Consider the following 26,997-nt stretch of genomic DNA (forward strand, 5'->3'; position numbering starts at 1 on the left):
CTGAAAGAACATCCTCCTTTTGTGAGTAAATAACATTTTGTATAAGAAAAGGTAAGTGGCTTGCCTCTACTATCTGCAGTTCTGATACAGTATTAATAATTTTTCTAAAATATATTTAATGAAGTTTTGTGAAGTTTATCTGAGGCTATGGTTTTGGGTGACAGCCCAACAGAAATACTGCTCTTTGACACCCGTAGCAGTGAATTCCTGTTCCAGAGGACCATAAGCAACCTCACATACAGGGTATATTTTGAGTGAATGCTGTATTTTTTTCAGTCTCAAAATAAACTTGAAGAGCTAGAAATGCCAGCCAAAGGCTAAGCTAGCCCTGTTTCTGTTAGATGAATCCCCAAGATCTCCTCTGCATCCTGTTACTGCCAGAAAAAATCCTCTTCCACTGGAAATCCTCTTCCTCCAATTACCGATCCTCCTTTGTCCTGTGTTGGAGAGGTATTCCAGATTCAAGGGTGTATTTCCATATCGCAATTCCCAGTTCTTAGGCTAAGTATGTGTATTTTGTTACATGAAGTTGCCACTTCATACAGAACTATGCTGCCTCCGGGGGGGCTCAACAGCCTCAAGAGTGTTTACAAAATGTCTGGTGATCACTGCAGCACTCAAAGGGCAAATGAAATGTTCTGTTTTCTTATCTCAAAGGCTGGCCCTTCTAAGCTGCTTCTGCTCAACAAGTCACCACACACTGCTTGCTTTTGCTCTCTTACAGCTTTGGTTTGACAGCGCGAAAAAGAAGCATGTGAACTCCATCCCAGAATGAATCCCATTAGATTCAGCGGAGTAAGCAATTAGAGGTGAACCACTAAGCTCCTACCTAGACAATTGTGAAGCCCATCGCTCCATACATGTCTTGTGCAGCCTCAGAAAGAAAACTGATACAATGCATGCAATCCCAAGTATTTGGTAAGTGAAAGGTGTGATGGAACTATAAGACCTAAATGCATCAGTAAGTGGAAAATTGTTTGATTTGGGCAACATCCCTTAGAACACAATCCTCTCACTTTCATTTGCTTCCATGTAAACTCACAGGTTCTTTCAGTTTGTACCATCAAAGCTCATTTGACAGGTCTATACTGAAACTGTATTTTGCAAAATGTAAGGTATTTACCCATTCTGCAGTGTCTGAGGTTTCTCTTTCCACGTCCCTCCTTTTTGGGACATCACTACAGCTTTATCAAATAGGACAGTTAAATACATTTTTAGCTATATTCTATCTGAAGTATTAATCCACTTTTCACTACAACACCTTTCTAGGAAAGCTGAATCACTAATTGTTCAGCATGAATTGTCAGTAAGTATTTACTACCTATCCCCTATTCAATTTCAGCTTCAGCTGCTAAAGAAACTGAAAGGCAGTAGCCCCCGCCCTCCCTTTCATGCCCTGAGGGAGATAGGAAATGAATGTAGAATCAAATGACTTTCAAAATAAGTTTAGCTGCAAGTGCAGTGTGGATGGAACACCCAGGCAGCCATGCAGATGTTACTACATTGTGTGTGATTCAAAGTATGTGTGGTATTTCAGGAATTACAAAAGAATGGAGATCAACTCCCCTCCTTCAGTCTAGCAAATTCACACCTAGGATAAGTACTCTCTCTTTTTTTTCTTTTTTTTTTTTGACACACAAGGAGATTGCACCTGGGCAGAACTGTACATGTGTAGAACACCTCAGAATAGAAACAAAAAGGCACGGTGTTAATAGAGAAGGAAACAGTCTGAGAACCCAGGAAGAAGGTAGGTCTCAAATGTAGTGGCTGACTCCTGAGAGGACATGCTGTTACAGCTGCTGATATGGCAAGTAATATGCTGGGGGGCGGAAACTAAAAAAATATTTCACGTGCTAAAAGTGATTCAACTGATACAGCACCAAAGGGAGTTGCTGTTACTACCTCAACAGTATTTGTTTTTGGACAAACAGATATTCTCGTCCTAAAGCTTGTCAGTAGCAATCCTTCACCGTGACAGGCTACATTCGAAGTTAGGAATGGAGTCAATTCAAAAGAAGATCAGCCTTTGCTATACAGCAAAATGTAAGCAATATGCACTAATAAACATGAGGAGGCTGCTCACTTGCATTGACACTTCCCAGCCTTGGGGCTCTGGTTTACATGATGCCCTTACTTGACAACACACGGTTTAGCTGGAGGTTGTTAACTGAAATGTAACAGTACTCTGGTCCTTACCTTTTGTCTCTTTAAAATATCAATTAACTTCAACTGCTTTTTAAAACCTGTCATTAGCTCTCCTTTTTGTTTCTGCAGTTTCTTGTTTTCTGTTTTTAATTCTTCAATTGTTTTGAGTTCTTGGTTAGCTACATCCTACCATGGGAAGAAAAGGAGAAATGCATTATCTGTAAAAGTGGTGCTTTAACCAATGATACTAGGCATTACAGAACAAAATGACAAACAGTAGCCACACGTGACATTTCAGAAAAGAAATGGGATTAATCAAAATATTCCCACAACAAAACTTAAAAAAAGAAAAGAAAAACTCATGGTTTGCCTGTGTACATATTAGGTGTGTAGGTGTGTTTCTCCCTTTTTCTTAACACGCCTAACTTTCACACAAATGGGGAAAATCAGAAAAGCTTCATTCTGTACCTTTCTTCCTCCTGCCTGAGTTGCAGTGGTGTCATCCGAGATAACTTATCAAACCCTTCGGTGACTTGCTCTAAGTTAATTTTGGGACTGTCTGTAAGATACACAACACTTCCAAACTGATCGAACCTTTTGTCTCATTCTAGCATTCCTGAGCGATTACAGGCTGGAACTCATTTCCCAAAGCCACCGTACCTTGGTACTTTGCTTCAGTTTATTCAGCTCCACTTTATACCTTTCTGTTTCTTCCAGGGCCCTGTTTAAGCGAACCTCTATTGCACTCTGACTGGTTGTGGCCTGCTTTTGTACACGCTTTAGATTCTCCAAGTCCTATTTAAGAAGCAAAGGACAAAAACAGACATTGTGAATAATGGTATTTTAATGAATCCCATATAGACAACACATTTACAGCAGGTCTCACCCTTGAAAACTTAAGAGTCTGAGGACTACTTTGGCCTGCAGATAGAATCTGCCTCAAAGACCATTAATTCCACTGTTAAAATATTCCCTTCTCCTTTGAAATCTTGAAAAGGGATTTTTCTCATCTTTGTTTTAAACTTCTCTCAGAATAAGTGTGGATGTCACCATGTCAGACCACAGGATTGCGTGAAAAGCCTCAGATGCCTGAAAAACCTAAGCATCTGCAGATGCTCAGCAGAGAAGAGAAGAGAAGAAGAGAAGAGAAAAAAAAATGTCAGTATGTCCACTCTGTGGCAGAGTTTGGAAGGGTGGTTAGTATTCCCAGCTGCTTCTTCCCACCGGTTCCTTCTACCTCTTTTCCCCAGAGATTACTACATGCCATTACCAATAAAATGTTAAAACAGCTTACTGAAGATGGCCGAGGGTAGTAACTATTTCATCTAGCAGAAAATAGCTCATCAAGTAAGTGTTTATGGCAACGATCAAACCAGTTCCCTCTTATCTCTGGTGATAGTATTTCATAGCACTGTGAGTGGGGAAATGAGAAAAAGAGACCAAGATGAGGAGCAGAATAATGAGACTAAAGATCAGGGAATACAGATAAAAGACAAAGTAGAAGAAATAAACAATTCTGGCAGAAAGAGCACATCTTGTCATTTGTGAAAAAGAAATAGACTACTCTTTAAAGGACTATAAAATTTTTAGGGCACAGAAAGATTCTTTTAACTAAATCAGCATAGAGAAGGGGCTTGTTGTTAACCTTTTACCCTCAGGCTGCCTTATTTCTCAGTAAGTGTTCTATTTCCTCAGTTCCGTACCAGCTCTTGTGGTGGTTACTTCTAATTTCCACATCACTCATCCAAGAAATACTTACTAATTGACTAGTGTAGGCAGCAAAGATGTTATGGTTGGAACAGGTATTTCTGTGAAGCTTTGAATCTTCTCCAAAATGGACGAGGAAAACAGATTCCTCCAGAATTTTATTGGTGAATGTGCCTACTCTCAGACGTCACAAAAATAGATATTGCTTCAATGTTTTTATTTTGTTGCTGACCTGTCCATCTGATTGATTCTTTAAAAAAAGCTGGGTAAGAGCCTGGCTGGTGGGGCAGCGGAGCCCCTCCCTGGAACCTGTGTGTCATCTGGTGTCACGATGATGGAGCTGTGAATAGGGTCAGCTAAATCTTTCGTGCTAAGTATTTTATTCTGCATTAATATGAAAATCTAGCCTTTCAAGCATTTAATGATAGAAAAAAACAAGTCTGCATGCAATGCAAATTACACATCAGTTAATGATATCATTTAATGAAAGAATTCTAATAATTTTTTTAGGGCTTTTGGACATACATTGTCACACATAATACCTTAGCAAGGATGTTTTTGCAAGTCATCCAGTGAGGGTATATTGTTAAATATATTCAACTTCAAGTTTTTCATCTTAAAAATGCCTGAAATAAGTATTTTATTTTGTAAGTAGGTAAGGTTTCTGCCAGTTCTTCAATACTTTAAGTAAAAGCTGGATTAATTTTCCCATATAATGTTTCTCTAAGGGGGGAAAAAACCTACTATGTTCTAAAACTGCATCCCATTTCCATCTCTGGATTTTCTCCACTGTTCTGGCTCAGCTGAGGCACTTCAATATCGGCAGGGGGTGTGATACCAGGGAGCTCATCTAGGAGTAACCCTCCCAGCTGGCTTGCTTTCCTCACACGAGCAAGCATACACAGCCTCTCTATCTTTAGAAAGCCCAGCAACACCTGTCCACCCCCAAAAACATTTGTGAGATAATGTTTGCTTAACATCAAGCCCTTCCTCAAGGCAAATTAGAAAACCCCTGCACAAAGCCTTAAAAGGAATAAGAACACAGGTTTGGTGTTTCCCTGACCTTTAGCCAGCATTATAGCTAGACTGAATTAACCAGTGAGAGAGAACATGGAGGAAGGAATGTTCATATAGACAGGTGGTGAAAAAGGACAGGAGCGCTGATACCATTTATTATATCAACTAAAGAGGAATGCTGGAAAGAAAAGGATAGAAGTTTTGGGGAGCATCAGAATTCAGCTGCTGCCTGATGTGAGTGTTCCAGCAGAAACGTTCACAGAGACCAAACACCAAAAGAATGAAATGTAAAAATAACAAACTAATTACCACGTTTCAGGTAAATTGTGAAAACTAGGTGAGCATCTTTGCCTAGGCACATACCAAAAAAAAAAGTAGCTGGGGGATTAATGAAATTGTGTAAATTGTTGAAAATCTAAGGAAGCTTGGGAAAGCATGTATCACAACTTTATTCTTCTACCATTTATGTTGCAACAGAAATATCAACAAAAGCAGTAAAAGCCAAAAAATCAGAGGTTACATTTGTGCTACCTCAACTATACAGAAAACCTTCTCTACACTGAAAGTACAAGTCTTGAGAGTTTGGCAGCACAGCAGTACAAATTCAGGCCTGTGTTTACAGGAAATTTTTTTAAAGATATGCCTAGAATTAATCTACAACTATGTTAGTTATATAATGTTGAAGAATACTTCATACCTGAAGAATAAAACAGTTTGCAGACTGCTAAATCCATAGGAGATGTAAGCAATTACTGAAAAATTATTTTTAAATGCATATCTTTGGCAGTTAGGTAATTTTTAATACCAGAAAAAATATGTAAAATAACTTCTGAATTAGCAGAGAACTATTCATTACATTTACCTGCCTTTTTTGCCTTCTCAGTATTGTAAAGAACTACCACTATTTGTCATGATTATGTCTGATCAGTAACCTTGAGAAATTCTAGAAAACACAACCTATTAGGAATAATTCAAGCAGCTGAGGATGGCAGATCCAGAGCAAAGACAAGTGAGGAAAGTGACCATATTTTGGATATGGTACCTGTAGAGCAGAAGTGAATAAACTTTTAATCACAATGGACATCTCCTAAATACTGAGATAAACTTTCTAGCTGTGACTGTCCAAGAACCAGCATAGACTGCCTAAGGAAATTATGGAAACTGCCATCACAGAAGGCTTTAAGTACAGGTTAAACTTATGTCCAGGATGGTTTGGATATAATCTATCCTGTCTTGGTTTCGTAGAATAGACTAAATGACTTTGTAAGTCTCAGTCCTATTTACTGTGAGCCATGAGCAGTATGAGTACTGCTACTGAATATTCTTCCTAACAGAATCAACAATCAGGGGACTTATTTAAGAGAACTTAAAACCTCCAAGTATCTGCAGAAAAAGAACGCACAAATTTAGAACATTTTTGTTTTAAAATGCGAGAACTACATAATGTTAAGATGAAAGCATGCCTATACAAATGCACAGTATGATTTAATGGAAGTATAATGAGACTTTGTTAGGCAGAGTTGTGTTCTGTTTTCCCTGAATTTTTAAGTGAAACAATCTCCTGGTTATATTACATGTAGTACACAGTACTATATGTATTACATGATTTTGAAGTCAACCTCTCTAGCTCTGAGTAAAGAAAAACACATGCTGCTCTTAGATAAGGTTCCAAACAAACAAAGCTGTGTATGCAGGCCATCTGCTACAACTAGGCATGTACACAATTTTGCGTATATGGCCTACAGCGGGAGCCGGGTTGATTTTGATTCATCCAAATTGGAGTGGCTGGTTTTCAAACAGTCCACTTTCAAGAACCGAGACGCATCCTTTCCTCTACCTCCAGAAGATACTGCAGGTGGTTTTTTTATAAAATGTTTGATGGGTTCTACAGTTCACACTAAAACTCCTATAATCAGAAGTAATTTTTAACAATTCTAATTTAAACAAACAAACAAAAAATCCCTGTATTTTTCAAGATTCCTTTGTGAATTTGACAGCAGTTTCTGAAAAGGTTGTTTTACCTACTGTGGGTCTTTTACATAAGAGTTTAATTTTAAACCACAGAAATATATGATTACAGAAGCAGAAGAAAAGCAATTAGCAAAATATATTCTTTCTTCCTTTAAAAATACAATTTCTCAAACTATTTTCAGAGATTAGAAAGCTAATGGGATCATTGGATACGAGTCTATCAAACTAGGGTACAGATGGTCATTTGATGCACTTTTTCCCTTTTGCGAGATATATAAGACTAATATCTGCAATACCTTTTCTAGCGCAATGACCTCTTGTTGTAACACTTCGCTTTTTTTTTTTGCTTCTTGAGACAACATTTTGTACTTTTCAGTCTGAGAACGTTGCATACTGATTGTTCGTTGCAGTCTGGTGTTTTCTTCTTCCATATCTTTAAGTCGAGATTTTAAATTCTGATTTTCATCATCCTGTTCGACAGTAATCAGCAAAAAAACCCAGCTCAATTATTGCAAGGAAGCAGTAGGATAATGCAATAGTAATGTTTTGTAAATAAACGGCAGTAAAATATACATATTGCAGATAGGGAGATAACAACTTTAAAAAATTATGTTATTTCTAAACATTTAGATCCTTCATGATGGATTTCACAACAATTTTAAGACAGAAAACTAAGACAAAGAAAACAAAACACCAATTTGTTAGGACAATACTTCAAAAAACAGTAACACTTTTCTCATTTAATTTTCTATGGTCTTCTGCTTAGAACTGTCTTGTAGCACTATGTAAAACATTTAATTTCTCATAGACATTTTGTGACATTTTTGTGAGAATAGCTAAATTAAGAAAAATTCTGGGAAATAGAAGAGAATATAATTACTGATAAATCAATCCATTAGGTTTTAGGAGATTATCTGGTTTTGACTTAAAAGCAAGCTCTAATGATCCAGGATAAATCAAGTATTCAAATTCAAGATTCTCTTAACATCAAATGAATCCTGTATTAGCTTCATGACCTACTAGCAATTACATCTTACATGAAGCATTATAATTTCAAGGCATTTTTCTTTTATAACCTTTTAAACATTGTAAGTGAATACTAATGTAGGTTATTTCAGAGATACATTATGCCCTTAATTTCTTTAAGAAAAAGAAATCAAGGCCCATACAGAAAATGAAGATTCTATGAAAACAAGTCTTTCACTCCTGCCCTCTCAGCCCCTAGGAATACATGCTTTAACCTGGGAAATGTACGTGCTTTACCCAAAGTTTCATGTGACCGCAAGCACCTCAGAAACTCCCATTTCTTTATATTTAAAACAGATTTACTGCTTCCTTATAATAATTGGACTGTGAATTGGAACAAAACCCAGAATGTATCTCAAAGCTTTGCCAATATGAAATTTTTGTGGCCTTCTGAATGTAATGAAGTTATTTTCACACCAGAGAAACTAGTATACAAAATTATGCATTCACATACAGAGCGCTATGGGAGCAGAACAAGAATAGGTACAAGGTTGTCTTCTGTCATCTGCTACAGTAACTGAATTCTGTAGTATTTTTGGCATGGAATGATGAAGTTCAATAGCTACTGACAAAATTCTGTTTTATTTGAAAATGTCTTTAAAATCTATATGTAACAACTTTCTTCTGATCACAGCATATAAGTATTGAAATGCAGAAGCACCTGCATTGATAAAAATGAAATAAAACACAGGTATAAAATATTGAAGTCTAATTCCTTCTAAAGATTTTCTCCAGTACCTATCTCAAAAAACTTATTTAATATTATCCTGCTCCTTAACTCTAAATTAAAAGCTTGAGAGAAAACATATAGGTGGTTTGCTATATGTTCTGAATGTCATAATCACATTTGGGCCTGGGGAACAGGTGTAAAAAAGCATTCTGAAGTTGAGAGACCGCAACTAAGAGTAATCTAATTGTGTAAAATGGAAAGGTAGTTTAAAAGCCTTGCTTGATTACAAATGCATGAAAAAGAGGTGATCCCTCTGGCAGACAGACACAAACTATTTAAGGTTTTACAGTTCAAGAGATGTTTGAGCATCACCGGAAAACATATTGCAAGACAGTGCAGATCATAAAATTCACTTGTAGTACACTAACAGTAAAATACAAGTATAGCTTAACAATGCCTTAACTGCAGTCTGATCTGCACAAAATCTACAGTCCTCCCCATCAAGTGTAATCTTGAGAACAACTAATTTCTGTTTCGATTACAATATTCCACTTAAAGTGGATCACAGACTAGCTGTTTCCACACTTTTTTTTCCACCCAGGATGCCCAAAGCACCTGACTAAATTTCTCAAGCATTTTTATTTCTTATTGTGCCCTAACATCCCACTCCTCCATCACCCAGCTGTAGGCATCGCTCATCTTTGCTCCCTACACCAAAATCTGTATCTGGCTGCTACTGTACCCTCCTCCCTTTTCCCAGGCTCTGGTAATGCTCTCCTTCCCAGCAGTGATGGCCAGGGCACTCTGCAGCACCACCGTGTCCCTACAGCTGGGGCACATCTTCGTTCCCAGTGGTTCTTTCCTGCCTCACATTCTTTTTCATTAAGTACATCTCACAAGCTTTTAGACCAAGACCATATTTATACAGAAATTACTATCCTTGCCTCTAAATTCTTAGGAAATTTTAAAAAACAGAACCTTAGTTCTTAATACTTGAAAAGGAGAGGTTGAGGCAATTGTGTTGTGATTATTTGTTAAAGGGGAAGCTACTCCATTTCTACAGATAAGAAAACTCAGCTCTTACCTTTTTCCTGCATTCACACACTACGCTATCCAGCTCTTCCTGCGTAACACGTAACTTTACCTTAAGAAACCTGATTCGAGCTTCTGTGAACATAAAAAGTTACATTTAATATCCACAAGTACTCATTACTCAATGCAGAAAAAAAGCAAGACTGGTGTAAGAACTCACTTTCATCTTTTTGTTTTTAAAAACACACTACGTTGTTTAGTAAAGAGAATAGGCAAATAAAAACCTCAGATTTCTAAATAAATGTTGCAAGTTTCTTAGGCAAAGCTTTGTATTGATTTTTCCTTTTAACAACTGAACCTGACATCTTTAAAATGTAAAAGAGCCATAATTCTCAAAATTGAAAGTTATTGGATACTTTTGTAGGGTATGTCTACATTGCAGTCAATCTGTAGCTGCAATTTGTGTAGTTACACCCAAAGTAGTTTTAAACTGCTCACAATAAGGAACTAAATGTAAACTGTAAAACCCTCCTAATAGGTAAATAACCCTCCCACACAGTAGTCTATGCTTTTTTAAAGTACACTGCTAACATTATTCAATTAATAGTTTAAAATTAATTTAATTTAATCAGGTTTTTTCCAAATGAAGTACTTTCTTGCTCTTGGACAGCTAAGAAATGTACTACTGTCATAAAAAAACAAGCTGTCTGGGAATAATATGTTCTTTTACTCCCTATTCCCCACCGTTTCCCCAGATCATTCACAAGGAACTACACCTAAACTTCACAGGCACAAAGCGTGGAAACAGTACGCGGATCATGTTGAGCAACATAGGAAAAAAACATTCACAGTAAGTACAAGGGGAAAAGAATAAAGTGAAGGAGGAGCATCTGGACCTGAATGTGAAGGGATGGATGTATGCGTGTGTTCATTTGCTGTAACAGGAAGTCTTTTAATTTCAGCCACCTTCCCTTATCAACTGTCAACTGTGGCTTAACTTGTAACTCTGCAGAGGCCGATAATGAGTAGGATTTAGGAAAACATCACAAAACAAAAAGATTACAGACTGACTTTTTTCCTTCTGTTACATCCTTGTGAGCTTCTGGTAACTAGTGGCTACCCTGAGATGGAGACCATATTGGAGCCATCAAGTTTAATACCTTTTCATGTACTTCTCTGCTGTTAACGTTGTTTGATTTTCTTCATAAAACGTATTGTAGTTTGGCATTCACAATATCCTGTGGCAATGAGTTGGCTAGTTTAATTATGCATTATGTGAAAGAAACACTTTGTACAGCTTGCTTTAAATCCAATTTAATGTGGCATTTACTAGAGTTTGCATTACAAAAACGGAGCTTTCCCTTTACCATTACTTTTTGCATTACAGAATCTTTCATATTGCCCTCAAATGTTTTGTTTTCAAATTGAAGATTCAAATTAAAGTTGTTCCATGCTTCTAATTGCCACTATATACTCTGTCCTGTATCTAACCCATGACACTTTCCTAATTCTATATCCTGGTTTTGAGATGGGGTGTGCAGAACTGTCTCATGCTCAAGATGGGGTAGCATCGATTGCATAAAAGCATAATGAATAATAAAAAACAATATTTTGGTTTTTGCTATCTTCTGAAGCATTCCTAACAATCAATTTGCCTTTTCCACTGTGAACAAGCAAGTTTATGCTTTTGGAGACATCTTAATTAGTAATAACTAAACAAAGTCCAACTCAGAAGTAGGTGTAATTGGCGTTTTTTCTATCAGCATTACATCGCACTCTTTAACGCCTGTCACCTCACTCAGTACTGTGAGATTCTTCTACAACACCTCAATGTCAGTTTTAACTAAAATCATTGTCTCATATACAAATTTCTTTACCTGCTATCATTCCTTTTTTCCAGATTATTTTTCTGTATATTGAACAATGTAAGCTCCGTGACAGATCACTCTAGGACTATAACACTACCTGCAAAAACTGTTTTTTTCTTTTTAACATTTTCTTTCCTCTTTTACTCAGTTATTAGGCCACAGACAACTTCTCTTCTTAGATAGCTCTGTGTCATTAAAATTAGTTAGTAGTATACCTCGTTGAAAATCCAAGAGCACAACCAGAACCAGATCAACCTTGGGAGGTGGCTATGATCCAAAATTAGAGTTCTCACAAGAGGTAAAGGTAATTAAACAATTAGCTTCCTAATTGGTCAATTTTAATCACCTCATGATAAGTGGGAGGGGTATCACTTAATAAGATGGTCCTAAGTTATAAAGTAACTAACAGTTTAGGGAATGGTAAACAAGAAAAGGTTGTTTGGGGGACTCTGATACCCTACAAGAAGAATAGGTGTCCTGAACTCCTGAGATAATCTGAAGATTAACATGAAGCGCAACAACACATTCAGGTATTTTGTTCGTATGTATGTGGGTATATTAGATAAAAATAGAACTTTACCTTCATCTTTCTACATGTCTCTGTGTTTCTATCATTGCTTGTTACCACAGAGTTGAGTTATAACTCACAAAAACTGCCCTTGAGAAAAATAATGTGTAAGCTACTGTGTTGGCAGAAAAACGGCTGCACTATAATAACCTGTGATCACGAAATAATGACATGGAATTTAATTTCAGGAAGAGCGCTGCAAGAAGCTCAGGGAAAGCACAATGGTATGGAACCTTATCAGCATATTGCCCTAAAAAGTCTAGCACAAGCACATAAGTCTGAGGAATCCCGTACCAGGAGATTCCCCCTAAGGGATCAGCCCACTCTCTAACAGGGCCTATTTAGCATCCACATCCACTTTCTTGTGAAAACTGTAACTGCTCTTGGAGTTTGATGCTGCTAGCCTGCTCTGCAATTTTGCATATTACAGAGGCATTCAGACTGTTCTAAATAGTCAATATCAAATTTAAAAACCAAAAATCAATCCAGAGTATTTTCATTTTACTTCATCATTAGAATTACAGAAACAATTCTTAATACTCAAATACATGCCCTTGGTCCACAAGGCCTCATCACTAGACACCAGTAATAACTCTTCTTGAGTTATCCTGAATTTATTTGGTGTAAGCTTCCCATGTGGTCCAAAGCAATTTCTTATTAGTTCAGGAACAAGAACTATAAAAAAAGGTATCTGAATATCTGTTTTGAGAGACTTATTAACAAAAGACTTGCACAGAATTACATGAGGCTAGAAATCAAGCTATTTCTGTGTTCACATGCTCGTCACCATCAAGCTGTTAGATTAAAAGCAGAGGTTTGGGCATTCTGTAGTACTGCTGTGAATCTCTGTGCTTGCTTTAGCCAAAAAGACAGATGTGCATCATGCCTTCAGCTTCACTGGCAAATGTTGCAATCCCTTTTCCTACTCTATTTCTAGGACAAACATAAACTCGCCATTTGGAGTGGGAAAGTGTCCAGAGGATTCTCATTCAAGCACTGTTGCTAAAACACTACTTCATTTAAACCACTTACTGAGATCCATACCATTGATCTGAGGAAAGGCTTTTTCCTCTAAAGGCAGAATCTCTGCAAAGGACTGAAGTTCATCTTTTTGGAAATAGAAACTTAGTGTCGTGTATTTCTGTTTCCCAGTGAAATGAATCAAATGTCATGCACATATTCAACACACATAACCACCCAAACGTCTTCCTACAAAGGTGGAAATCAAGATAAAATTCACTTTTTCCTATGACTAGTTGTACGTGACCTGATCTTTCTCCAGGACTATATAAAGAAGAAAAACCTTCTTTTCCTTTTCCCTTTAACTTAAGGGCTTTAGAACTTTCCCTGAAACTTCTACAGAAACTCTCACTTTTTCCCCCCAGGGGAACCAATTTCTAACAGTCAGAAAGTAAGAATAAAAATATTTAGCCATGGGCAGCGACTTACCTGCTCCCATTTCATTTCCAATGCTTGGAATAATATCATCATTATCTAGACAGTCCGGTAAGCCTCCTTTCTCTAGTTTTTCTTCAATTTTGCTTATTGTTTTTGCTAAAGAAAAATCTACGCAATCTTCCAGTCCTGCAACATCATCAGTACTTTGTACTTCTGGGTTTCTTATTTTTGAACTGAAAAAAAAAAGCAAACCCTAGATTTTAAATTTGTAATTAAAAAAAAAATACAAAAATATAGCATACTTGCTGGTTTTAAGAGTATACAGAATTATTTACCTAATGCAACTTCATTGCTCACATTTGTAAGAAAGGTGCATTGATGACAATTTCTCATTTTTTTTAAAGGAGGATACCTTTACTGTATTGTATATTTAAAAATTATAGGATTTCACCTATTATAACGTAGGAGGCAGTGAAACAGTACCATTTTCTAATGAGAAGATTTTGGCATGGTCTTCTCATCCAACAACTTCATAACTAAATCAGAGTAAAAGAAAAAAACAGGGGAATGTTCTCTTGGCTTTAGCTACTATCCTCTGCCTTAATTCTGCTATTTTTTCCCCCTGCATGTTAACATCTAGAGCTCTGTCCTCTCTAGCTGTACTCCTACCTTATGACCACAATTTCTTTATCTTTATGCCTGACCTAGGAAACTTCATTGAACCTAGAAGTTGCACCCCAAAGTGTTCATAAAACCCAAACAAAACACAAGGTATGGGACACATCCGCTGCATAGGGTATCTCCTCAGCTTTCTTTTATAAAAAGATGACATTAGTTCCCACAGTATCTGAAGCTCCTAAGTTCTTATTCCAATATACCCTCATCCCAATGCAGCCTCCAAACTCCTCCCAGCTGCTACCTTTCTCTCACAACATTGGGTTCACCCTGCAGGTCCTGTATCTGCACAATTGCACTTCTAAATCTCATGATGTGGTGCCAGCACGACAGCCTCCCCTGAACTGCCCAAGGGAGGCCCAAAGAGTTCACAAGAGACTCCCAAGTCCTGAAAGACAACCTCGGCCTGTGTAAATTCCATGTTCTGCCACCTTGCAGACAATATTCATCCTATTCTGACATTTTTGCATATCTTGTGGCAGTTTTGATTTGCTCCCAGGATTTTATGCATTTCTTCACTCTTTTCTTTTGTCCAGAGCTCCATTTCTTGCTTGTACAACCTTGAATTTGCTATCTACAGAGCTGAAGCTTTTCAGCTTGAAACCCCTGAAAGCTGTGGTACTATTACTGACTTTTGTCTTGTGAGTCCAAGATTCACCAAAACAGGGGAGACCCTCGAGGGCCTCATGTTTCCCATCACAAGCCTGATCACAAATCAGTCTGCGCCACCCAAGCGTGCTCTCTCAGGTTGCCTCAGATGGTGTATTTCCCACATGTACACTCATTAGCCATCCTTTCACTGAAGAAGTTAACAGAGTTTAACTGTCAGCCTTGAGAAGTGCTTGACCAGGAAGCAACGGTTTCACTGTTGTAACATTAATCACATACATGCGCTAGTCACTTGTGGTGCTCCATGCAAGTAAGCAGAGATAGCTATATGGTGGAGCTGACTGAGGAGGACTGAGAGTTTGATATATTTATTTATACAAATATATATAAATGTAGAAGCAGACATGAATAAAAATAACCTGACAGACAAAAACAGCAACTAAAATATTTTACTACAAACAGACAGATGTGTGTAACATACCTTGAAGTTGTTCTTCTTCCCTTACTTCCAGAGTACGGTCTGTTCTGAGCCATTGGCACGGAAGCACATTTCTTCTTGTTTGCTAGCTACAATTTTTTTTCAGAAAGTAGTGATTTTCTTTTTTAAATTGGTTAGGAATTACTTATTTCTAGTGTCTTTTGCGGGTTTTGGTCTTTTTCTTTTTCATATATTCAGACTTAAGGATACTTTTCAAACTGTAATTTTCAAACTCTCAAAAGCACAATTTTTCAGTTTTACTTGCACTTGTCTTTATCTTGCAACTTTTATGTCCATATGCTCAAATTATAATACATCCAATAGTCATTTGCTTGTGGGAGTTTTTGCACACATATAATAAATTCATGCATAAGCAAGGCTCTCAGCTATTGCCAAGGTATGATCAACTGGACTGCCAACAGAGTGCATTTCTTTGAAAAATGCTTATTGTACCTTCAAAACCAGGCCATTTTTATGCATTATTTTAATCTTATAAATTCCTGAAGGAGAAAAATCTAATAATATTTTTGTTACTTTTTCACCCAAATAAATATTCTTGAAAAAGTTAGGTTTTTTTCTATTGTATTCTGATAAATAACTGAAGACAGGATATTGGAAGCTTTAACTGACCTCCTAAAAGATTCAATGTAATTGTAATTAGGGACCAGTGAGTTTGTTCCTAGTCTCAATCTCCTTTTCCCCTTATATTTCCCTTCCTGTACTAAATATTTTGACTCCTTATTTATTATTACATCTAGAAGACAGCAGAACTGCCTTTAGTATTACACTGGTGGGGGAGGGAATGGGAGGAAGGAAGAAATTAATTATGTTCTAATATTTTGCACTTAGAGTTCTTAATTTGATGTTCAAAACACTGAACAATTCTGTCAATGCTTTACACGTGAGGAATCTTAGAACACAAAAATTAAACGTGATCTATGTCCACTTAACCACCAGTGGCACTGAGAAACCCTAGTAACACTGCCCCTGTAGCACTGCTTTGAACATCACTTCCTTTTGGCTTCCCACCCATGTAAATCCTCAGTGTAGCACTGCCTCAAAGCCAGAAGTAATACGTAGAAATTATACTAGAAGATAAATTAATCAGGATAGTTTTGACTTTGATACCTTGGCATATGAGTGTATAAGAGATGAAACTTCAGGACAGAGTGGATCTCTGCAGAAAAAAAAAAATTAAAATAAAAATTCACAGAACATGTATAACAAAATAAACATTTTACAATAAAAACTCAACACACACACACCCCGCCCCGTCAGAATCAGGAGAATAACATTTGGTATGTCTAGAATAAACAATATAGCTAAGGCAGGAACATAAACTAAGTTCAATCATAAATTCAGTCTCTTTCTCTGTCTTTCCATTACACCTCATTTGCTAGCTAAATCACCTGGTGAGTCTAGGGTATCTAATAGTTTACTTACGTACCAGAATCATCTCTTTAAATTCAGTATATTGCTGCACCTACTGGCTTATTAGATCAATGATTCCCCGTACCAGGGAGTACTTAGCCGGTCTGCAGTGTTATCAGGCTCAACAAGAGAGACTGACAATCCATTACAAAGATCACCAACAGCTCAGTGGTTAATATGCCTACCTGACATACAAATCCCTGAATTAATACAAAGAAAATGAAGATATAAACCAGCGTCCTCTACGGCCTAAGAGAGAGTGCAATTGTATGCTCAGATTGACTGTTGTCAAGTCAACTGACAGCAACTATCGAGTGAATATGAGGTGGGAGCAATTTATAAATTAAGCCTCACATAATTTTCTCTGAAATACACATTGCAAATACTGTACCCATTTTACAGATGAAAAAAACAGAAATAAAAAAGCAGCTTTCTTATCTGCTTATTTGGCTGAAAACCATACTTCTTACTAACTGAACTTCAGGTTAATTGATTATTTTAAAATCTGCTGGAAACAAGCAGAAAGTTTTAGCATGTTGCATACTATTCAGGTCAAGTTTCTTGTCACATATATGTCACACATATCTTGACACATATATGTCACAAAGCACTTTTTTGCTTTTAGAATGAGTTATGTGAATCTGTGATATTGTACTGAATGGCCACTTTTTAACTACCCGTTATAATTTTTTACTTCAATTAAAATGCTGTCTTATAAAAGCTTTGGAATAAAATTTAAATTTCAGGCACATCAAGTCACCTCAATTTTTTTTGCCCAGCTGATTTGAGCAAACATTTAGATTTTGTCTTTAAAAATTTCACAGACATCCATTCATCAACAAGAATTATCTGCACAAAGCTGCAGATTTTATTAATCCAAAAAAAACCTGGAGAAATCGTCTGTGTGGTTGGCAACAGACTTCAAGAATAGGATGATTAGGTTTTTTTGTCTATTTACCCTATTTTCCTCATGCTTCCTTCCTATTGGCTAGCTTTAGGAGCATACAGAAGGTGAGGATTTGCTGCCACAGAAATAGCAGCTATATGTTATTCTGGAAAATACGAAAATACAACACTGTCTATGCTAAAGAAAACAACAATGTTCTTTCCATCAATAGACTAACTTGTTCTTACTATATCTGTTGTCTCAGGGCCTTCTTTTTAAACAAACAAACAAAACCCTCGTTTTTCACTAAATTCCTCAAACTTGTTTAACCCTAATGGTTTCTTTCCTCTTCCCCATACATGATAACCCATTTTTGAAAACCTCATAATACAGTTCTGTAGTTGTTTGGTAAGTGAAATCAATGTGTAAATCCTGAAAAGGTATACAAATAAGTAGCTAGAGGATTGTGGCAACACTGCAACAGAAGCTAATGTTTAACAATTCCATCTCTGCATGTAAACAGGAGATGCATGTGCATGAGCAAACCCTTTGTGTTTGCTAATCCTATTCAAAGCCTATAGCGTGCTTGCCCATGCGCGTACAGTTCCCATCGCCATGAGCCTGGCAATGCTCTGAAGAGTGAAAGTGTAAACAAAAGCTGATTTCAATGCAGTGTCACTGGAGCTGCTTTGTCTCTATGCAATTCAAGTTCCTCTAAAAAATTATGCTATAAAAACTCCAGAGTAACTTATTTTAAAACATACACTGACTTGGAGAGTGACTTAAATATTTGCTGCCTTTTTTTTTTTTTTCCACTTTGCTTACTCTTTTTTTTTCCTCTTAACCAGTCTTTTTTTCCCCTGATACTACCTCTTTCTTTGCTTCAATTTCTCCCCCTTTCCAGTTGCTTTAGTTTTCATTCTCCTAAAAGGAATCAATAGAACTGGTTTCAAAAATATCTCAAGTGCTTCCTTTAGACTTGTGGCCTATCATCTGCTTGCACAATTTTGAAAGAAAAAAATTTTTTAATTAAATATTAAATACTCGGAACTAATCTAATTGAATGGCCTCAATGTTCACTCATGGATAATCAGTATACATAATTCCTAGCCCACATTTCTAATTTTTTTTCACTACAGCATGGGATTTCAGCTCTTCTCTCACATAAATTTTTACCAGAAAACAGACTGTGATTGTTTTAAGGTATTTTAGTTTATGTAGGTAGTGGGCAGATCAGCTGCTACTCTGACATCCTAATTGCCAATATTTTGTTTTAACTCCTGCTGCACTCCCATTTATTTCAAATGTATATCATCAAAGCTGTTAACTCCCTTTGTGAATCCTCCAATCACATTACTTCATAAAACACCCCTGTAACTCAACTCCAGTTTGAAGTTCTTAAAAAACCTTCTACCTACTGTTCAAAATCAATCTAACAAAACATACAACTAAAGCAAGATCCAGAATTTTTTTGCAAAGCATGATAATACTGATAACACATGGAGTTCCATCCGTCTCCCCAGCCCCTCAACTGACAGATATGGCTTTACAATAGCTCAGGAATAATTTTAACTGTAGTAGCAAACTTCTGCTGGGATAGTCAGGCTTCTATCACAGACTTGCTGTCACACCTTTTTGCGTACTGAAAAACCCTTTTACATACATAAAACGCCTCACTTTTTTTTTTCACTTTTCCTCTGCACTAATTATTTGTCACCTCTAGCAGCCTTTCATATATACTATTTCAAAACAGTTTCGCAGCTGCAGTTTAACATTTGAAGCACCTTGGAGTCTGGCCCTGTATCTTTGTTATCCAGATTAGTGGCATCATAAATTTAGGAACCTACCAGATCAGATCTCTTGATAAAGTTTATTTATCTTAAATTCACCCACTTCCTGTACTATCAATACACAAACCCTTGAACAACTAAATAAATAATAATGCCCCTGAACAGCTAAGTCAATATGGCTATGTATCCACTCTAGAGCTAATGGGTTCAAATACACAGGCCAAAATCCACAGTTGTACATATGTTCATACAGGCCAAAGGTATGCTGGCCTCAGGAGTGTAATGATATCCAAGTTCCAGAGGGTGGCATCTGAATGTTTGTCTGTCTTAGGTTTTTGTGTTTGTTTTTTTTTATCAAGCACTTCCTGTCCCAGGAATATTTAGGCCAAGTTAAATGTGAACTAGTATCTACTTCTTCCCTTTGTCAGCTGAACTGGTTAAAAACCATCTACTGCTGAGCGTCTACTGTTTTGTACTGCAAAGAAACCTGTTACCTTGCCTTGCTTTTTTACAGATGTCAGCACTACTTAGCATCCCAGATAGAGTATTTCAGCAAAATTAAGACTTCCTTGAAATAACAAGGAACAACACTCACTCAGTATCAATTTCAAATAATAGGAAAAAATTTAGACTTCACAAATCCAGTATGCTGTAAAGACAGATAAAATAGCAGCCTGACTAGGGCACAAGTCAGGGTGTACAGGATCAGTGTGAAAGATACCCCACAAATTATATGCAGCAGTTGTAAAGCATATACCTCTGTCTGCCGTCTTCACGTGACTTAGACTGTACTGAAACTGGTCTAGATAGTATCTCCTGTTGGCCGTTCTTGATTTAAAAAAAAAAATAAAAGCAGTCAATTTTGGGGGAATATAATCCATTAAAGATGAATTACATATTCGTAAATCACAGATCACAACTATTGTCTACTATGAAAAAGAATGGAAACTACAGCCTGCTGTGGAAAAGAACTTCTCAAACATGGGAAAAGATGGCTAAAAATTAAAATGCCATTGCTATCTCCCAACATCTATTTCTGCTCCACAACACGTAACTGCCTTTTGCCTGTAAAACTTTTGCCCAAATTAACATCATTGGAGATGCTCTTATCCTCCCTCCTTTTGCTCTGAAACACAGGAATAGCAAATGCATAGCAGGTGGAACAAATTTTCAATTTTCCATATTGCACAATAAGCCTTAAAAAGAAATCTTTATTCATGCAATACAACCATAATTGCACACTGATATGTTGTATGTACTTTAGAGAACAATTCAGTCTGAATGTTCAGATAGCTTCTATGTTGCTAAGTTACAGTTAGAAAGCATAATCCAGAACAAAATGCAGTTGTCCTGTTTGGTGTTCTGTTTTTTGGGGTTATTTTTTGTTTCTGTTTTTGTTTTTATTTAAGTTAGACTGTTTTTCTTTTGTTGTTAAACGTATATCTGTGCAATCTGGCAGTACCATGTGGTATATTAAGTGTCCTAAGAATATTTGATCTTCTGCCGTATTTAGAGAAGGGGGAAAAAAAACAGTCATTTTGTTGTTGCTTTTTTTTTAAAGGAAAGAGACTAGATGCTATTTTGGACGCTTCATCTGCTTCTGTTCAAATGCCAAGCAGTTAGCCTCAGCTTATCACAGCTCAAGAGAAGAATATGTTTTCACAGGACATAAAAATGAAGTTTCAACAGTGGGAAAAGTGCACACAAGTATAGCTTTCTGAAAGACTTAATATTTTGCATTTTAAGCATTATTTATTTGAGCGAGTGCACTTACAGTGAATATATCTAATATGCAGAACACCTTCTCCAAACCGTTTTGGGTATAAACCATACCTCCGCTCCTTTTTTTAATATTTGTCCAATTTTCATATAAAAACTTGACTCTACCTGGTACACCACCACAGCAATGTTAAAAGATAATACTGATGATAAATGGGAAATTTTTCTGTTTTAAGAAAGCTTCCTTCTTGCTAACTACATATTTTCTATTTATGTTGCTTATTCTTTGTATTTCTTTCAGCTTAAACAATGTAGATCCTATTTTACTAGGATGTTATTCCAACAGTATCTGGTTTTCAAGTACTTTTTTTTTTTAGTATTTAAGACATAAAACCACCTACAGATACTTTTCTTAAACATCATAACCAAGTTTTTTTAATGCAGTTTTATCTGCACAATGCTCTGTGGATCTATGTGAACCTCTATGTGAACATCTACCTACCTGATGAAATTATATAAACACTATTTTTAGATGTGTCTTTAGTAGAACTTTACCATTTTGAAAAAAAAAAAATTAAAAGCTTAGATTGCGTTTGAAACAAAAATACTTTTACTTTTAGTTGTCATGGTCTAAATAATTTCTTTTGAAACTTGACCCTGCGTGCATGTGAATCATGGCTAATTTACATGACAGTCTGCATTACCTACTCACCATTATTTCTTCAGCCTGACGCACTAGTTTCGCTGTTTTTGCTTCTAGTTCTGCATTCAGTCGCCTGAAAGAGAGTGCTTGCTACTGAGTTTTTTGAAAGATTTAAAATAAATAAATGTAAGCATGACAGTATCTCTGCCTGAACGAAGTGAAATTTTAATAACTCCTACACAGGAACACTGCAATATACTTCAGGGTATTAACAAAGTTACATTTCAACAACTCCCTGGGCTTCTGTCAAATCAACAGTAATAGAACACCTATATCCATTAAACAGTAAGGTTTAGACTATAATTCTGAGAGGTAAGGGTGTCCTTGCTTTTGTCCATGTCATTGTTTAATATGCATTTTACGTATATTTCCTCAGTGCTTTCCATTTTTAACACAGTCCTTACCTTAGGTATACTTAGCAGCAGGGGTTGGGCAAGCAGGCATGTACGATTACATTACTCGATCACAGAATTAAAATGTGTTGCTAAACACATGTACAGGTTAAAATAAGCTTGTGTTCCTGCATGCTTTACTTCATAGCTTTTTGTGCGGTGTGACTGAGTTTCTGAGGCATGGCTCCTTGTACGTCCTCACCATCCACAGGTAACAGAGCGAGAGCTTTTAAACGTGCTTTCACTGCATTTGTACCAAGCTTAAGAGCTTTTAAGCTTTTTTTTTTTTTTAACAGGCTTAAGCACGTATACATTCATAATGAGAAAGTAATGTCAGTGTTTTAAATGCAGAAAACCCGACTGTCCGACGCTGTGGGGCCGAGGTGAGGCCTAGAGCAGCGCCCAGGCCTCCCTGAGGGGGTGTAAAACAGCCCAGGAAAACGGCCGTACCGCGGCGGCAGAAGGTTAAAACATTGCTCTTGGGACTCTAATTTGTACGCTTTGGGGGAACGAGTTGAGGGACTGAGATAGAGGGGATTAACTGTAACCTCCGTGAAGAGAGCCTGCGGGACAGGGCTGAGGTGCCGGGGCCCCGCCGCCGCCCGCGGCCTCCTCCTTACTTGTACTCCGCCTCCTTGGCCAGCAACTCGCCGCTCACCAGGCCGGTCCCCACGGCGGCGGGGGGTCGGGGGTGCCCGCCGGGCGTTCTCCGCACCTGCAGCGAGGAGGAGGAGATAGTTTGCGGGACGAGCACGGCGCGGCCACCCGCAGCCTCGTCCCGCCGCCCCCGCTCGCCGTACCCCGGGCAGGCCCCCACCCCGCCGGACCCCGCCGCTCGCCGCCATTTTGTTGGCGCAGAGGCTGCTGCCTGGCGTCGCCTTCGCCGGGGCAACCGGCCGCCGCCGCGGGGGTGGCGGCTCTGCCTCTGTCCCCTCCCCGGCCGAGGGGCGGCCGCCGCCGCGGCTTGCCGTCCTCCCCGGCCAGGCCTCCTGGCGCCGCCGGGTACGGAGGGCAGGGGCGGGGGCAGCCGCCTTTCAGCCCTTGGTGCCGGGCGGAGGGAAGATGAAAGCCTTCGTCTCCCTTTGGCTCGCGCGGTTTGGTGCCACCATGTCAGGAGCCCTGTGACAGCCATTGAGGGCACGGGGTCAGGACCCCTGACCCGAGGGCCGGGATCAGCAGGCTCCTGGCATGGCGCTGGGCCACCATGGGCTCAGGTGAGGGGGAAGTGATAAGGTCCGAGGTGCATTACTGCTGTTATCGTAGTATTTATTACAACCCTTCTGTTTGAGCCTTTTGGCCTTGCTAAATCTTGTCCCACCACCATCCCTTCATTTCAGTGTGTTGAACTCCTGCGTTTGCAGTGTTACGGCAACTGTTCCACCCTGTTTACTGCTCTTTTGTGCTGTTGTCGCTCTGCATTTTCTGTTCCCAGTTTTCTGTGGTGGATGTCTGTTTTTAGCCTTGTCCTCTGCCACGCGTGTGAATCTCCATTATTTTTGTGCCTTGCCCCCGCAGTGTTTGATTTTTTTTTGCTGGGTTTCTCCTCCCCAGTCACCCACGAGCCCGCCGTCCTGCGCCCATATAATATAGACAACCGGGTATCTATAGAGCAAGCATAATACAGTTCTGTACCCTGAGTTACATGGACTGTATATGATTTTAATGAAGGGACTCGCACAGGGGAAATCAGAAGGGCTTAGCTGACTGGAAGTAGAAGGTCTGTGCGTAGTTGAAGGATTTCTGCAGAATTATTAGTTGCAAAACAGAAGAAATGCTTGGAGGAGATTAACTTTGAGCACTGAGACATGCAGTGTAATGGGATAAATGGAGGTGAAATGAAAGACGGGACAAATGTGATTAGTGGAAGGCAAAAAATAGAAATATCGATATAGAAAATGAAGTGCTTAACAGTAATGTTGATACAAATGTATTGACACAAAGTGGGAAAAGAGCGAGCCTATGAAAAAAGTTATGGGGCTTTTGAAAAAATTGTCATCCAAGAAGTCAGTCCGTTACAAATTTTTTTTTTTTTTTTTACTACTAATAATAGCAAGAAGTTAATGGTGGCCTTTCAAAAAAGATATGCAGAATTTAACTCCATTGGTTATGCTTCTTCTGATTTGGAGAAACAAGAAAGGGCAAGGTCAATAGTAGAAAGCAAATCTCCACAGGGGGAAAGACAGATTTTGTTAAGAAATAGGTTGTAGATTCCATGAGAGTTTAAAGCATCACAACCAAGGCAAGGTTTTAGAAACCTTCCTAGTGAGGTCTAGTGAGGTTCTGTGGGATTTTAAAAGAAACAGAGAAGCTAGAGAAGGGAAACAAAGTTGGCAGGATCAAAGGTACAAAGAGAAACATGCTCTTTCAAAATAGCAACAAATATTTTTTTTTTCCAAAGGAGAGTACCATTTCTTTTTGCAGAACTAAAATATTGCCTTAGTAATAGTCTTACTGTTTTTAAAGTTCTCATCTGATATAGCGCTAAGATCATAGCACCTTAAAAATGCAAAAAGTATTAGCTAGAGGATCTCTGCTAGTTAGATACTGAGGCAACAAAATTGCTGGTTGAAATTAGAGAGATTAGAGCCACTGGTTTTCTAGCCAGCTTTTAGATAAGTCTTAATAAACAAAAGAGGGGTAATTTATTATATCATAAATGATTAAATATGTTAACAAACACAGTAACACAAGGTTGTTTTGGTTTTTTTTTAGAGTCCTCTGGGAATAATAACATACATATATATTAGGATTGCAGATTAGCACAATTTTTCTAAGATCCACCATGTGATTGATTTAATATGATTTATCTTATTGAAATATTGTATCAACTAGATTTAGAATGCAGCTACCTATATTTGAAATATTATGAAGAGATTAGTATGTTTAGATACAAATTTTTTAGTGAACTTTAAACTATTTCTCCAGTGATGTAGAAAACAGAAATAAGAGATTTTGTTATATTCTTGATCCCTTACTCCATTAAGGTTTTATCACTTTAAAGTTGACCTGATTTGACCTTAACAGTTGTGGTTAATTCTCTAATACATAGTTGGTAACTGGGTAGAGAATAGGCTTATTTTAGAGACAACAACCAATAGCGAGATACATAAGGAGCTAAGAAAATTTATCTCATTTATCTGGAAAAAAAGAAAAAAAGGTATTTGAAACCATGGCATTGGTATGGTATAAGATTTAGCCAACATTTGTTAGCAGATTCTCATTCTCCATTTAATAATTTTTTTCAAAGTTGACTCAAACACCATGACTGTAAAATCAAAATGCTTTTGTCATTTTGAAATGAAGTGTGCATCAGATTAGATGCAGAATTAAAACAGATTGATGTTTGTGATCATAATGAGCTGTACTTGGGACCTATTCCTTGGGACCTCCATGATTAGAGCTGTACATCATCATTCTGTATTTTCCAAGTGTCTCAATTTTTCTTTGTTTTTGGAGGATTATAAGATCCCAGAATTAAATGCCTCTAACAGAAATATATAGATTCCAAATTAAGTGGTTTACTGCATTGCCATTGCTGCTCTTCCAGCGAAGGAGGAGGTAGATCACAGAACAAAAGAGCTCAATCAATATAACTGGTAGGAGTGGTTCAGGACAGAAAGGTGTGCATAGCTGGTATGGTGTTAGAATAGTTTATTGCAGAAGACCGCTGAGGATGTTTACCTTTGATTAAACCAAAGAACATGCATTATTTAATGGTCATGTATAGCCCTTCTTCCTTCTGCAGGCACAAATCTTGTGATTTCTCTTTCCTCTCACAGCAGAAATGTAGAAGCCTGAGATTTATGTATTCAGCTATTATCTTTACCCTTTTAGACACATTTTTTGTTCATAATGTCTTCTTCTTGGCTTAAAGAGACATTATACAGAGTTTTCTGTGCTTCTCATAGAAGTTGTGACATTTAGTAGAGACTTCGAGTACTATCAACAGCCAACATTGTAGGAAGGGACAGAATTTCACTGTATGTCACATTACCTGTCAGAAACAGAGGCACAATGGCGGTTTAGGACAATAATTTCTTCCATAAAAATAATTGCAAATGTATCGGGGCAAAGAGACAGTAGCTGCTACCCTTGCTCAAGTTTTTGTCCTTGGCCCATGCTAAACAAATAAACAGTATCATATATATGGAAAAGGCTTACCATTTTTAGACCAAGAATCATGTTAAGGGTTATATATTGTCTTTGGTATGTGATAGAGCTAAATTCAGTTAAACTTATATATATGAGAGAGGCCTGTAGTAAAATATTACCTCTGCTGATTCCACTTCTATAAGGAAAAGTCTTTTACAGGTCTTACTGCTGCCTGCTGTACCCTCCATCTAGGAAACAGGGGTGCTTCACTGAGGCAATGTAACACAGTGTGTCATTCTTCCTTGTACGCCTGTTTATTTGACCAGGACAGTCTGTACTGCTTAGATTACCCTGCTCTGGGTTAAGCACTCATGGAGAGACTGCTTACCACACCACATTTACACTCTCGGGTCTGAATGCTGGTGCTTTTCTCAGTCAACATCCATGTTTTTCGGCAGGAGAATCCAAAGCAATTCAATACACACTCGAAGAAGATCTGTGTTACCACCAGGGCTGCTGCTTCTGCTGCAGCAGTGTGCCACACAGCGCTGCCATATCTCCTGGGCCAGGTGACATAAGCTGCCGTTCCCACCATGCCTCTTATCAGTGTGCTTCACAAGCAGGGCAGGCACAGGGAGCCTCGCACAGAACAAAAACCACAGCCTGCGCAGGCTGAACCCGCTCGTAAGGAAGTAAACTGGAGACAGGCTGACTGCAGCACTCCCAGATGAAGGCAAAGAATTTAAAGCTAGCAGGCAGTTGTTTGTTTGTTTACTTATTTATTCTAAATGTACCAGAGAGGATGTCAAACATACCCAAA

At 37.9% G+C, this 26,997-nt stretch overlaps 1 protein-coding gene and 1 long non-coding RNA gene across 6 annotated transcripts in view; one reads left to right on the forward strand and one right to left on the reverse strand.

Moving 5' to 3' along the window:
* TEX9 (testis expressed 9) overlaps window positions 1-23,238 on the reverse strand; it is a 26,583-nt gene extending 3,345 nt beyond the window's left edge. The window contains exons 1-12 of one of the 5 annotated variants that reach the window (XM_063345415.1): window positions 22,886-23,225; window positions 22,706-22,800; window positions 21,703-21,766; window positions 20,029-20,099; window positions 16,293-16,341; window positions 15,168-15,253; window positions 13,454-13,635; window positions 9,621-9,703; window positions 7,137-7,310; window positions 2,806-2,940; window positions 2,197-2,331; window positions 357-437 (exon numbers count right to left, since the gene is read on the reverse strand). In XM_063345415.1, the coding sequence (XP_063201485.1) occupies window positions 372-437; window positions 2,197-2,331; window positions 2,806-2,940; window positions 7,137-7,310; window positions 9,621-9,703; window positions 13,454-13,635; window positions 15,168-15,253; window positions 16,293-16,341; window positions 20,029-20,099; window positions 21,703-21,766; window positions 22,706-22,800; window positions 22,886-22,930 (1,185 nt within the window). In that variant the 5' untranslated portion in view covers window positions 22,931-23,225 and the 3' untranslated portion in view covers window positions 357-371. Of the gene's footprint in view, window positions 1-356; window positions 438-2,196; window positions 2,332-2,805; window positions 2,941-7,136; window positions 7,311-9,620; window positions 9,704-13,453; window positions 13,636-15,167; window positions 15,254-16,292; window positions 16,342-20,028; window positions 20,100-21,702; window positions 21,767-22,705; window positions 22,801-22,885 lie in introns of those variants that run through there. The other 4 variants (XM_063345413.1, XM_063345414.1, XM_063345416.1 and 1 more) reach the window with 4 other exon arrangements.
* LOC134520298 (uncharacterized) lies at window positions 433-3,284 on the forward strand. The gene is made up of 2 exons (XR_010072412.1): window positions 433-918; window positions 2,863-3,284. It is a non-coding gene; the product is annotated as an uncharacterized LOC134520298 (long non-coding RNA).
* Window positions 23,239-26,997: the final 3,759 nt, after the last annotated feature.

Source organism: Chroicocephalus ridibundus, chromosome 9 (assembly GCF_963924245.1).
Source record: "Chroicocephalus ridibundus chromosome 9, bChrRid1.1, whole genome shotgun sequence".
In the NCBI taxonomy this organism is placed as follows: Eukaryota; Metazoa; Chordata; class Aves; order Charadriiformes; family Laridae; genus Chroicocephalus; species Chroicocephalus ridibundus.